The sequence below is a fragment of the Oxyura jamaicensis genome, chromosome 15 (genome assembly GCF_011077185.1).
Source record: "Oxyura jamaicensis isolate SHBP4307 breed ruddy duck chromosome 15, BPBGC_Ojam_1.0, whole genome shotgun sequence".
NCBI lineage: Eukaryota > Metazoa > Chordata > Aves > Anseriformes > Anatidae > Oxyura > Oxyura jamaicensis.
In genome coordinates, this window is record NC_048907.1 from 13,482,366 (window position 1) to 13,496,257 (window position 13,892).

The following is a 13,892-nucleotide window of genomic DNA, read 5'->3' on the forward strand; positions in this document are numbered from 1 at the left end:
CTTTTCTCTTCTTTTCTCTTCTTTTCTCTTCTTTTCTCTTCTTTTCTTTTTCCTGGGGATGGTCAATAATTCTACATACAGCTTCTATTTTTTTCTGTCTGTATCATTCATTTCCCACGTTTATTTCTCTGTTTGTAAAATTTCTGGATGCATGCTATCTTTTATCAGACTAGTAATTAGACTGCTTCAAGCCTTTGTGTGTTTGAATGGGTATTGTGTAGCAGTGTCATTAGGAAGGGGTGACAGACAGTTCAACTAATGTTTGTAACCCAATGTCAAGACTACAGAGACGGGTGAGAAGGATTTTTGAAAGTATGAAGTCCTGCTTCCTTCTCACTTACACATTACTCTGCTAACATTCAGTCAGCATTTGTCTTGGCATATGTTTTGTACTGTGTCTTCTAGTAGCTGGTTTGATGAGTAGTAATCTCTAATCTACTTGCCTCTGCTAACATCTGTGATGGTTTGATTTGCATAGGTTAAATGGTAGACCTAATTGGACTGTAGTAAAATGTTGATTCATAGACACAATTAAATCGTCAGAGTTGCTACATCCAGTGAATAAATTAAGAACAAAGGAGAGAGCAGCAAGGGAAAAAGGGACATTAGGTTTGTAAAAAGAAGTCAAAAGTAATATGGATTAAAAAAAATAGAAAGGATGAGTGCACAAGTGCTTTTCCACAGGTTTGTTTTTTGGTCTGGTACTGGTCATGAGTTGAAAAATCAAGTTCCAAAACAAAGTGCAAAATCCCACAAGATCTCCTCTTAGTCCAAGCAATAGCAGAGGGGTGCCTTTTTGGGTGCCTTTAGACTTTTGGTAGAGCTATTAAACTGAGGGGGGAAGGCTGTAGTAGAGAAGCCCTAGCATTCATTGACATGCTGGAGGCACAAAGCACATATCCTGCCTATTGCCAGTAAGTCTGTCATTTGTGATGGCTGCCCTATGTATTTGGTGACCTCTTAGCTCTGTTGACTTGGAGGTTCTGTTGGAAGCTGGCAGTTGTAAGGGCAGAAGTGAGAGGTGTTGCCCTGACAATACATTCAGTGCTAGCTGTCAACAAAGGAGAGGGAATGGGAAAGGATTGTGTTTATTTCAGTACAGAATTTTAAAGACATCTGTCTCCCTTAAAACGTATTTGAAGCTTCAAAGCTCTTTTGGGATCCAGCCATAAGATCCCTATGAAGACAACTCATAGCATAGTAAAATATTAACCAAATGTGCTGGATTTCCCCCAAAGACTTTTGGATTTCCCCCAAAGACTTTTTGTGCCCTTCTGGCTGCAGTCAAATGGGCATATACACAATATACATCCTTGAAAGAAAATTTTAATATATGAATTGTCTGTTGGGTGAAGTTTATCTTTGGGTTGTCTGGGATTAACTTTTATTTTATTTATTTATTTTTTTTTTTTGGAGGTTTATATTCAACAAGTCCAGAAAATATTGAAGCCAATATCATTAAGGGGCAAAGCCACTGAAGCCAGTGGATTAGACAGAAAATCACAAACTGTAATGAATATGATATAATTCATAACTATCATTTGCAAAAATACAGGTGGTAATTCACAGCCACAAGAGAAGAAATTCCTTCTCTAGTGTGAAGAGATGTGTTGAGTACAGTTAAGTGTGTTTCTCCAAGTACAGTTAGCATCTGGAAATATTCAACAGTGGAGAAACTGGCCATAGGAAATTTTGAGAGCGAATGAAACTGTTTGTTGAAGTACTGTTCATGTATGCTGTACAGAAAATAGACTGTGTTCTCGCTTGGGCAATAATTATGTGCAGCTCCCGTTAATCCCATCACAGATTGCTTTCAGGACATGGCAAACAACCGGAGTAGTGTGTGGGAAGGCAGATTTGGAGTGAAGCTGTCACTAAGCCACCTGGTTTGGGGTATGACCTTGGGCAAGTGGCTTGATCTCTCTTCCACTGCTTCTGTGCCGTCTTAAATTAAAAGACAGACTCAGAGTATTGATTATTTCTTCTGTATTTGTGCAATGTACAGATCTGATTTTCAGCTGAGACTTCTATAATATAACAAATAATAAGCAAACATGGGAATACTTTGTTTATTTATAGCCTCTTTGTATAAATCAGAAGATTGTTAGTCCAAGAATGCTCTGAGAAAAGCATTTTTTTTTAATCAGTTGCTTTCCTTTCTATGAGCAAGAGAATTTCAGTATTCCTATTTGTTGTTTTTTGTTATATGCAGTTATTTCTTGTATTTGACACTTAAATGCATGAGAAGCATACTGTTTAAAAGCTTTTTCATACAGATAAGTAATAAATACAGTCAAGGTAAACCCCAGAATGTTAAAAATAATTTATTGTGTATGAGCTGGTCACAGAAGCTGTGAGTTGTGCAAACATCAGGTTTCTCCACATACAGGATGTTAGATATAGCTAATACATGTTCAACTGTTGTGCATTCTTGTATAGCAAGCAAATATATTCACCAGATGTAGCAGTTTCCTGCGACTATGTTATGAAAGTACCCTGGGGAATTTCAGAAATGAGACGAGTATTTCATCTGTATGCTTCCTTCTTACCTCATACAGTATTTCTCCTGTGAGGTGAACATGCACAAACCTAAATAGCCTCCTTTCTCCAGCTTTGCCAACTATATTGAGAAGCAGCAATACATATGTATATATTTCCATTTTATTTTTAATATGAGTATAAGGGGAAATTCTGGGTAGGCAGCTTGTTTTGTATTGTTAACAATATTTTCCACAATCCAACCAGCAGAAGCCTTACATATTACTGCTAAAATCCCAATCACATTTTGGAAGTCACAGAAACCTTTTAAAGAAGTTTGAGTAAACATGCCATCCTTGCAGAGTTAGCACAAGAGCTTTAGCAACTTAACCCCCTGGTATTTGGTTACTGTAGCCTAAGATAACTATGCTGTGTTAGGAATCTGGCACATGCGTTCCTGTAGATTTAACTGCAGTGCTTGAAAGTATTGCTGTTCCTAGCTGGATACCTGCCCCTTTGGAGATTATTGTCCTTATAGCAGGCCACAGACTCGTTGGATGGGCATTGCTGCTGAAACCTTTTTTTATGAGCAGTTTGACTAAAGGACTAGACTGCAACGTGAGGTGACAGAGAAATAAGAGAGGTGTCCTGTTCTGATAACCTTTTGCAGAGGGGCATGACTGGTAATAATATGCAGTAACTACGCACTCACAGCTGATTTTACCACAATTCTTCTGTCAGAGCCCTATTGTAAGGATCCATTGGAGAGATGACTTAAGTCAACCAACAACAGAAACTAAACTTGTGGGAAATTCTGAATTGGCAGTAATTATGGCTCAGATCATCTCTGGAAGATGTGGCCTGATGAAGGAGTTGGCTGAAACTTAGAAGGCTTCAGTTCAGTGTGGCTTTTACCATGTTATTGCACAGAGACCATTGAGTTGTTTATTCGTTGCTTCTAAATGCTTTTTCTGAAAGTAAGCAATCCAAATATTGGCAGTCTTAGGTGTATTTATGTCAATTCAAAGCACACTGCTGATGTATATAAATACACTGTGTCCTTGTTATAAGTACTGCTGAAGTGGACCTTTGCATCCAAGTTCCTTACCTGTTTTTATTGTGTATTTTCTAAGCTGGAAATGTGCTGGTAATTCCTGCTACTTGTCAGGGGATTCTTGATTTTTATGGATTTGGTTGGGGGGGGGGGGAACATGAGCGGTGCTTTATCCTGACAAATGAAAAATAGGACTGCCACTGGGATGAACAGAAATCGAAGCAAAAAGAAATAGGCTTACTACTAAGGACCAGTGAAACTGAGATGGTTGCTGCCCTACTTCTGTTCATCCTAAGATGATAAAATATATTTTCTTCAGGTAGGACTAGCAGCTAGCCCAGTTGCTCTGCCACTTATCATAAATTGTTTTCTATTCTGCAGAATTTAAGTAGGGTGTGAAGGATGCTGGCCTAGATTGCCAGCAATTACCCCTTTTCTCCTCTCCCTTCCTCCCTTCCACTTCTGCTTGAATTCGTTTAATAACATTATTAAAAACTGGTAACTCATTGTCACTTGTTCCCCATTAAGATCAGCTGAGCAAGACCAATTTGTAACAAATGCAGACTGATCCATTAAAGTCGATGTCAAATCTCACTTGACAAAAGCCTGCAGTTGTAAGGGTTGCAGGGCAGCTACTGTAGCCCATTTTTGCCTAGAAAAACGCAGAATAGACATAAATGCTTTACAAATGACTTTCAGTAATTAATAGGATGCAATGATTTACTTGCATATCCAAGGAACTGTTCGCTGCAGTTTGTTCCTATTGGAAAAATATTTATTGATTTAATTCACACCTTTGAAAATGTAACATGAGCTAGGAAATTCTTCTCATTTTGGCCCTCAGAACTGTCTAGCATCTCAGAGTCTGACTGCCATTTTTAATTGTGTCCTGAACAACAGATTTCACAGAACTTGAGAAATTATAATTGCAGAGCTCCTTATGTGTGAGATGATAGGTATATCTGCAGCTAGGAGACTGTGGATATTCTGCAGTTTGTCGTCTTAGTTTGGTTCAGTGCAGTAACACTTAGTTGAGAGAACAGCTCCCCACTGATGATGAGGTGTTTTGATATTGTAAAACAATGGTGCTCTAATATGTCGTTCCTTAGCCTGAACTATTTTCACAGTTTATATCCAAACTTGACTGTCAGACTGGCATTAAGGGTGTGGTCAGAAATGCAGTCATTTCTGCAAAATGAATTGCTATATTCAAATCAGGAAGAACACAGAATGGCCTTCTCTGCGTCAAGTGTTCTATAAAGCTGACATTTTAATCTGATTTTCTATAGAAAAATGATTCCCATGATCATACTGTGTATCTGACCCTGTAAGTTTTGAACAGTGGCTGATTTTAATCACATTTGGCCTTAAAGGTAATAAACTGTAGAAAAAATTGTGTGTACCATATAACACAAAACATCATTTGAAGGTCACATGTTCTTGGATACCAGAGTCAAGGAGCCATTAGGCAGCAATCTGTGAGTTTCATTAGTTCTGGTGCTTAAAGCTAATGATGCTTAGGAAACAATTTAGATAAACAGTTTTGTTCATTGGAAACACTATCTATTCAAAACTCCTCTTGTAAGGAGAGAGTTCTGAAATTGGTTCAGGAAATATATGCTTAAAATAGCAATTTTTTATTATTTAAGTACTATAAAAATACTTAAATATCAGAATCTTTAAATTCCTCTTCTTTTTAGGGCTTATGTTGGTGAACCAAAACTGGGGAAATTATTTATTTATTTATTTTCATATTGGGAATTTTAAAAAGAAATTATGAAAAGCGTAACTTGAACAGTTTTTCTTAAGACTTCAGCAGAATTAGATTTGCTCTGGAGAAACCTGCTGAACATAAGGATTGTAATGGTGCAGAACCAGAAATTATTTCAAATAACTCAGAAGTGGGTCCAGTTTTGCCCACCTTAATATAGTTATTGGCAAACATAATCAATGTTTTCAGAAGATAGCGTATAATGCACACTGTTGGACAGATTCAAGGTTGCCCAGAGTGGCTGGTTGTGGAGTTACAGCTTTCATAAGGAACTGAAGTCAGGGCATTGATTTTTGTTACTTTGTAAGGGGGAAAATAAAAAGAATTACTGAGATCATTTTTTACTACTTCATGCTTAAAATCTAGCTAACTAAAAATTCCTGGTCTGGCTAGCGTGTAACTTCTTCCCATGCATTCAAAACATTGAAATGTTTTCACTCACTTTTTATGTGATTGCTGTGAGAGATTTAATCTCAGATCACTATTTCTGTTAACATGCAAAGACGAAATTGTCAGAAGTACCAAAAAACTCTGCTGTTTTTCCTGAGCTGCAGGTGTTTTGATTTGTGTGATCTCCTCCAAGCTTGACCTTTGACTATGTATTTGAGGTTTACTTACTTTTCCTTTTTTTGTTGTTGTTATTATAGTGCTGTGTAAATACATAAGAATACATACCTGAGGCTGTAGTAAATACCTTGATGTTTAGGTATAGGTTACTTACCTATTGACTTCCATCTGCATTTCTGATTTGCCTGCCGCTGTAGTGTATAGGTGCTCTACCCAGCATGATTTTATTTGAATGTGTGTGTGTATAAATATATATATATAAAATAAATATACATACTATAAAATAAATATATATTGTAAGTATAGTTAAATATATGAATATAAAAATGTGTACATGATTGCATGTACAGCTGTTGGCTGTTGCCCTGAAAATGCCTTCTGAAAATCTAAGTTTGAGAACATTATCCTGGGAATCAAGTCTCTCTCCAACTCTTAGTGACACAGCCAAGTTTGAGCTCCTTATTACATCCACAGGGAGGTTGTTGGTTGGTTGGTTGTTTTGTTTTGTTTTTAAAGCCTGTAATATCAGGTCATCTCTCTCTGTCTGCACATCTTTAATCAGATCATCTACTGAAAATGTGTTTTTATGATAGAGCCAACTGTAACTGCAAGCTAATCTGCTGCTTCTGCACCTTCAGTGCCTTTGGCTGTGTGCCTTATACTACTCTTAATAGTATGTTAATAACAAATAATGCAAAAACATTGCTTCCTTAAGAACTTAATAGGATATACTATAATTTAGATAAATGGCCTATAGCACCCTTTATTTTTGTTTTAGAAAAATGAACTGAAGGATGCTGTGCAAGAAAAAAATCGCCTGAGTCTTCAGTATGCAAGTGTGTCCCACAAAGCACTGCAATATGACCAGGTAACGTCATAAGCACAAAACTCATACGTTCATTTGTCACAGGAATCAGGCTCCAAAGTGGATAAAAGTGGACAATCCATTCTGATTTGCTTTTTTCTGCTTGAAAACATAAAATATTTTAATTAAGAAAAGGTTACAAAAATGTATTTTCTGAACAAATGTTATTTTCAAGTGAAAAGGTAAGACACTGATGGGCTTTAGAGAGTTCTGTTATTCCTCTGATGAATCTTCTCTTAGTATCATAAATTAGTATTAGGCTTTGGAAAAAAAAGAGACTTTTTCAGTGATTTTGATGAGACTTGATTAAAAAATCTCTACTTTTTCTAAGAAATATTGACAGAAAGGATTGCTAGCTAGCAGTATTTTTTTATTCCCTTCTGAATTTTTCCTTTGCATTTTTTTCATTTCTCAGTAAAATATTGAAATGCTGCTGTCCAGCAGTAATTTTCACAAATTCTGTTTAACAGCTGCTATTTTCCCTGTAGCATGGCACATGGCGTAAGTCCATGTCTCAGCTATTCGAAGTCCTGATATAAAAACCATTTTAATAGCAAGCATTTTTCTTCATGTTCTTTTTTTTTTTTTTTGGTTTTGTTTGTTTGTTTGTTTTCCTGTTACAGGACAAAAGATGTCTTCTTAGCTACAGTGTTTGAATCTGTGGCAAATACTGCATGATATGAGTAGCATGGGAGGAGAGGCTGATGTGCCTTACCTTATCGCATATGCATTTAGTGGAAGAAACATCATGAACCAGCCACTTTACAAGGCTACATATAGCTAAAAATAAAACTCCAATCTGGATTTCTACAGGGCTTAAGTGAGTTGCTCAGCAACCTCATTCACATCAGAAAAGCTATAACTCACATAGGCTCTCATGAAAGCCCATCCAGAAACTTTGCAAAACAGTGGTAGCTGCACGCTTTGATATCTCTGACGTGCATATGTCACTGAGTAGCCCAGTGCTGAATTTCCAAACCAAGCAAGGTCTGATTTAGTCCCCAAACCAAGACAAATTACTGACATTTAGAAATAGTTATGGCTAAATTTTATATGTAGTACCCGGTATCGGAGCAGACCTGAATTTCTCATTGGTAAGGAATGTAAATTATTTTTATATAAAAAAGAAGTATGCTGATACTTTATGTTAGGAGGACGCCATGAGGATCGTAGCATGTTTAATTTTATTCATCCATCTGTCCAGAATTTCTTCCTCTCCTAATGGTTTTCTCTTATCTTTGTTGGTGTTTACACATCACCCTTACTATTTAGTTCACAAGTCACATAAAGTCAGCTTTATATTTTAGCTGACATAGAAACAGCATGCAGTATTAATGCAGTGAAGGTTCAGTACATTGGTGACACTAAGATTAGTCCTCTTAAAATCAGAAAGTGAGGAACTATGTGGTTAATGATACTCGTTATAGGTAACATTTGTATCTTATTAAAGTGAAGAACTTGATATGCATTGAAAAACCTAGTTAAAACAATTTAAAATATAAGGTTATAATGTCAACGTTAGTCACATTAACCATTACACTAGTAATAAAATTACCTTTTACTATCGCAGTGTCAGGATTTGTCTATTTGACTTACTACGGGTGTTTGCAAAATAGTGTGAAAGGCACATTGAAAACATTCTGGAATGTAGTTGTTGAAATTTAGCTGTGGAAAGGAGCAGGTATGAGTTGTGCTACTTTTAAATCCACAAAATAAGGCTAAAAATTTACTGAATTTATGCAGTTTTGTGTTGTCACTCTGCATAGCAGAAGCAGAATTGCATTCTTGGAGTGGAGTACTTGTGGAAAGATTTTGTGTCCTTAGAAGTGCTATGACATTGGCATTTAACTTGTTTTCCTGCTTACCTGAATTGTTAGTGTTTTTATATAAAAAGAGAATAGGCATTATTTATTCAGAGTTTATTTCTACGATGCCTGAAACTATACCATTTTCATGGTAGTTTATGAATCATCTTTACTAAACAATATCAGTGGTGTGAGAAGTTAGTATGTCATCAAAGTTTATAATTAAGGCTGAAGGTGCCTTTCTGTATTCAGGCACAGTAGACATAACTCAGCATCTGTGATTTACATACAACACAGTAAATTGTGAGTGGCAGAGAACATTTTTCAGTCTGAGCATATCAGTGACGGAAAACTATATTTCACAGAGAAGGAAATTGTCTTTAACCAGTTGGTTGATGGAGCTTTGCACTCATATAACAAAACAAACCAGTAGTTTATTTTGCTGATTTTCCGTAACTGGTTTCTGGATTTGAGTTCAGAAAGTGGAACATACTTTAGCAGTATTCATAACTGACTCAAGTGAGGGTACATTTAGTAAGTGGGAAGGTACTGGATGAAAAATAAATTGATTGATGCATTGAACAGAGAAGCATAACGGATCAAAATGTTCCCTAAGTTTCTTTTGTGAAATTAGAACTGTTTATGATGGCACTCTATTTAGGTCAACTGTTTTTGCCACTGGGAATATTGATGTTTTGATGTGTTCCATGTGTAATTCAAGTTCATGCATATCCCATATGCTCTTACACAGCCTGCTTGGAGAGAGCATTACATTTATGTTTAACAGATTTTGTCCAAAACCAAACCAAAACAAATGATAGACTCATCAGCTTTTATGCTGTTTTATGGGTTATATAATTACATAGATCACACCCCCCTGTGATACACAGTATTCGGAAGGAAAAAGCCCTGGTAGGAACACCCTGCAAAAATATTTAAAGCGTTGCTAAAATTAAGAAGAGTAATTATTGGAAGGCAAATGGTAGAATAAGTTGTGTTATTTCCAACCTGGAAAATGAAAATATACACAGAACATTGTTCAAAAACTTATCTGCTAAAAGAGAATGTAGAGAATCAGATTATCACTTGGGTGGTCCTAAACTTCAACTAATATAGGTATGTGCTTTGTGATCCTGAATGAAAATCCTGAGGTGTGTTAAATGCCTGTGGTTCTATCTGTGCCTACTTCCCAAATTACATTAGCAGCCTGATACGTACTGTTTGTTCCTACAGACTTGTCTCTGCCAATGGAAAGAACACATAGCAGAAAGGTACCATGCTCACTAGCTCCCCAGAATTATTCAGACTACACTGACTAGTAAGATTTATAAAATACTTCACATGAGTAGTCAGTATCAACAATTTCAGAGACAGGGAAAACCAAAGCCTGAGTAAAATTACCTTTTCTTGAAACTTGGTCAAAATTTTGTACTTCATTCATTCTCAGTAAATTAACTGAGAATCACTGACAATAACAAACTTGCATTGTTGATGCTGATACCTCATTGCTTCCTTTTTCCACTCCCTTATTCTTCAACAATATACACCGGCAGATCTAAGCAATGAAACACAATACAAAGGATGTGGGAAGTTAATAGATTCTGAAAATCCATTGTCTAATAGTTTCCTTAGTTATAAAGAAATGAGGGAAGAGGAAAACAAAAATCTATGCATGGAAAAAAAATCCTGAGGATGACAAATGACATCGGTTCTTGTGGAAAACATAATTTGTTCTGTTCTCCTATTATTATTATTTTTTTCTAATCCACTGAACTCTAAAGATCCCTATTACAAAGACAAATATGAGGGCTGGCTGCAACCATTTAGATTGTTTGGTCCATTGCGAAATTTGCAAATTAACAAACTGGAGCCAGAAGGCAAATAGAAAGGCTGAATCAGTTTCCAAAACATCGCTTTAAAAAACCTCTCAGAGATATCCATGTCAGAGATTGCTTAATGCCTTTCATTCTTTTTAAAAAATGAAATTACAGTAATTAAATAGAAAAAAAAGAGCTTGACACTTCTTTAACTGAAGCTGGAAGGAAAGGTGAGCTGCACCAAGATTAAAGTAAGCCTATGCATTTTCCCAATACTTCACACTGCTTTGCCAGTCCTTTGTCAGTAATCAGCCCAGCACCATTCACACTTCCATTAACTGCGTTGCAGTTAACAAGGGACAACAGATACTGCTTGGAACATTGTTCACTAAAAATATTATGGTCCTTTCTTTTGCCTTCTTACATCCTATTAACATTGCAGAGAAGGGAAGATCAGTATTTATGAAATAGTACATGAACACTATGTATTTTTTACCAAGGTATTTGTTAGTGATGGGTTTTCATTCTTAAAGTAAACATTGCTGCTCTTGATATGGTACGCTAAAAGAATCTTAGGGTTACACATCAGTATGGGACATAGGCTCATAAAATGCTTAGGTTATTTCTTATAAATCAGACCTTCAGCTGGTGTGAATTCAAGAAAGGACTTTTCCATGGCAGGATAAAGTAGTCCAATCTTATGTTTTCTTATTTTCTATGTGTGTTTATGAAATAGTCACTATCATTGATGAGTCACAATATCCTACATAAAAGGAGTTATTCATACTGACATGGTTAAGTTAGCACCAAATAAATTAAGCAGGAAAACAAATCCTAATACGATGAGTATCTGTTCCTGTGAAAAAATGCTGTACGTGAATATTTTAAGGGAGAGCAAGAGTTGCACAGGAATACCTGTTTCTGAATTGTACAGACAGATTTCAAATACTAGTGTAGGCTGATTAAGCACCATAACACATTTGATTTTGTTCTGAAGATAAACTAAAAAGTAGTCAATGAAAACACATAAGTTTTATACGTGAGTTATTTTTCTATATGCACTTTAGACCTCTATCTCTTTTTAAAGTACATCCATCTTTGATGCCTCTGAGATCCAGGGAAATTGGGAATTGATTGATTATCATTTATTTTGTTTATTATATAGTATATTTATTTACCTTTGCTATCTTTATGCATAACTACAACTTCGTTGCCAGGTCTTAGCTTCTTTCAAAAGAAAATGTTTCACAAATACGGGTACATGAGATGCACACAATTTCATTGCTGAACATTCCCTTCCATTTACCTTTTATATTTCTTCCCTATTTTCTTTGAACTTTCTTTCTTTTTCCATTTTCTAATGCAGAAATGGTATTTATGTCAGTTATATTTTTTCCTTCATTAATTAGGTCTTTGGGGAGTAATCACATTTTTATTTTTCTAGGTGAAATCAGACTATGACCATCTTAGAGAAATCCTTATCAGAGTGACCAAAGAACGAGATTTGGCTGTAAAGGGAAAACACCAGCTCCAAGCCAAGCTGGAGAACTTAGAGCAGGTCTTAAAGGTATGTATAATGCTGTGAAGTGCAATGATCCAGTACTTCTATCACTTGTGTGAGTCACATCAGCATAAGTGCATTGCAAACAAGAGGCCTGAATGCCCCTATTAATTATGATAAAAAGTATGGAATATGGTAGACCAAGTACCTATAAGGGATCTCAAACTATCAGGAGGAGAGAGATCTTTATCTGATACTCTATAAGAAATGGAATGTAGGTTTTCACTGTGTGGTTACTGGATGCAAATCACGATGAGAAAGAAGAAAAGGGTGGGAAGTGAGTATGCTGTTGAAGGAAATGTGAGCAACTTCCATGATATTTTCCTTTAAAGAGGGCTTTGTCAGCCAATCTATCTTGTTGCAAAATATTACTGTGACCCTGTGAAACAAGCTGTTGGTACCAACCCATATTACTTGCGTGGACTTTATCCAGTTGTCAGGACAGGGTTGCAAAACCTGATAGTCTTATTAGAGAAGTCTTACTTAGAAAGAATTAAAGTCATCCCTGGTACACCTGGTACATCCCACCTGTCTTTTAACATGCTTCTAGAGAAGCTGAGCGTGTTGGTGTCTAGCCACTCTTGTTTTCCTAGATATTCAGTTGCTTGCACATCATCAATTTGGTGCCTCCTTTACAACTTGGAAAAAATCAGCAATGTATTTTGAATCACAAGTGTATTTATTATTCAGTAGAGGTTTTACCGTGTAGTTGAAGATGCTGTCCCCTTTGCCTGGTTGTATATTGTACATAATGCCATAGAACAAACTGATTCCATGAAATAGCATAATTCACCAGGTGAATCTAATAAAGATGAGATGATGGGATAGAGTAAGGGTAAAATTCACTGGCAAAATTGAATCAACCAAGAGATGATCACTTATCAGCTAATGTAAGGGGGCAATTACTTGTATATTTTGAAACAAAGTGCACAAAAGTTCTAGTGGTGCAAAGGAAAAAGCGCTCTGCTAGGAAACAACCAAATTCCCCAAGTGTTATTGGTAAAATAAAGATGTAGGTGAAACTTTATAAGCCAAACCTTACAGATGGATCAAGAGTAATGGAGAAGACTCTGAAAGGACCCTTACAAACTACGAGCTGGTGTCCAATGAGAATGGGTAGAGGGAACTAGTGGAAGTAAGCATATGACATGTTAATAACACTGGTTTAAATAGAAAACTGTTTCCAAGTTTATTTAGTTGTAGCACATACGGAAGTTGTGATGGTGAGAGTTGCCACCAAGGCATGCTTGGATGAGGGTTAAGCAACTAAGATTAGTAAAGATAGATATCAATATTGATAACAATGTCATGGAGTTACACTATTTTATCAATAAAAGAATTGCACTGGTGGAGACTACAGCAAGAATTTTTGAGAGAGAAAATGCTTGTAAACTCCTCTCTGCACTTCAGACCATTCAGAAAAATGCACGATATGTTTGTCTGTTTAGAGTGGAGCATTGATCCAGTGCTGAACCTTTCTTGACAGGCTGTCAAAGAGCTGCTTATTTTTCATCTTCTCAAATGCCAAGTTTTCCTTTTCCAAACCACTGAAGCAGCAACTAAAGGAGGAATAGATACCCTGAAACTGGGGGGGATTTGGAAATAAAAATTAGTGGTCTGAGATCTTAAATTTCAAGCAAGACTTTTCTTGGCAGAACGTGTAACAATACTAACTGGCTTCAGCCAGTGCCTGCACGAGTACAGTCACTTATTTAAAATATGATTTGTTAATGACTTTAGACTCCCAACAGGCTCCTTCTAAAAGAGGAAAAATAGTTTTGCTGTTGGCTGCATTAGAATAGATGTGGCTTTTGGAGATGATTGTACTGATGAAAATAGCTGGCTGTCTGAATTTTGAGAAGGAGGGATTTTATTTTTGGCCTGTTGCACTGGTAAATACATGGTTGAAACTCTCTCTCAGGCTTTATTCTTTATTTGATATTGCTCTAGAGGTGAGGTGAAGGTACACTACAC

The 13,892-nt window shown here is 36.3% G+C and overlaps 1 protein-coding gene across 15 annotated transcripts in view; it reads left to right on the forward strand.

The window, feature by feature from the left end:
- The window catches only part of RIMBP2 (RIMS binding protein 2), a 151,191-nt gene that overhangs the window by 82,517 nt on the left and 54,782 nt on the right, over positions 1-13,892 (forward strand). For all 15 annotated transcript variants that reach the window (XM_035340805.1, XM_035340813.1, XM_035340800.1 and 12 more), the window contains 2 exons: positions 6,649-6,738; positions 11,802-11,924. In XM_035340805.1, coding sequence (XP_035196696.1) covers positions 6,649-6,738; positions 11,802-11,924 — 213 coding nt within the window. The remainder of the gene's footprint in view (positions 1-6,648; positions 6,739-11,801; positions 11,925-13,892) is intronic.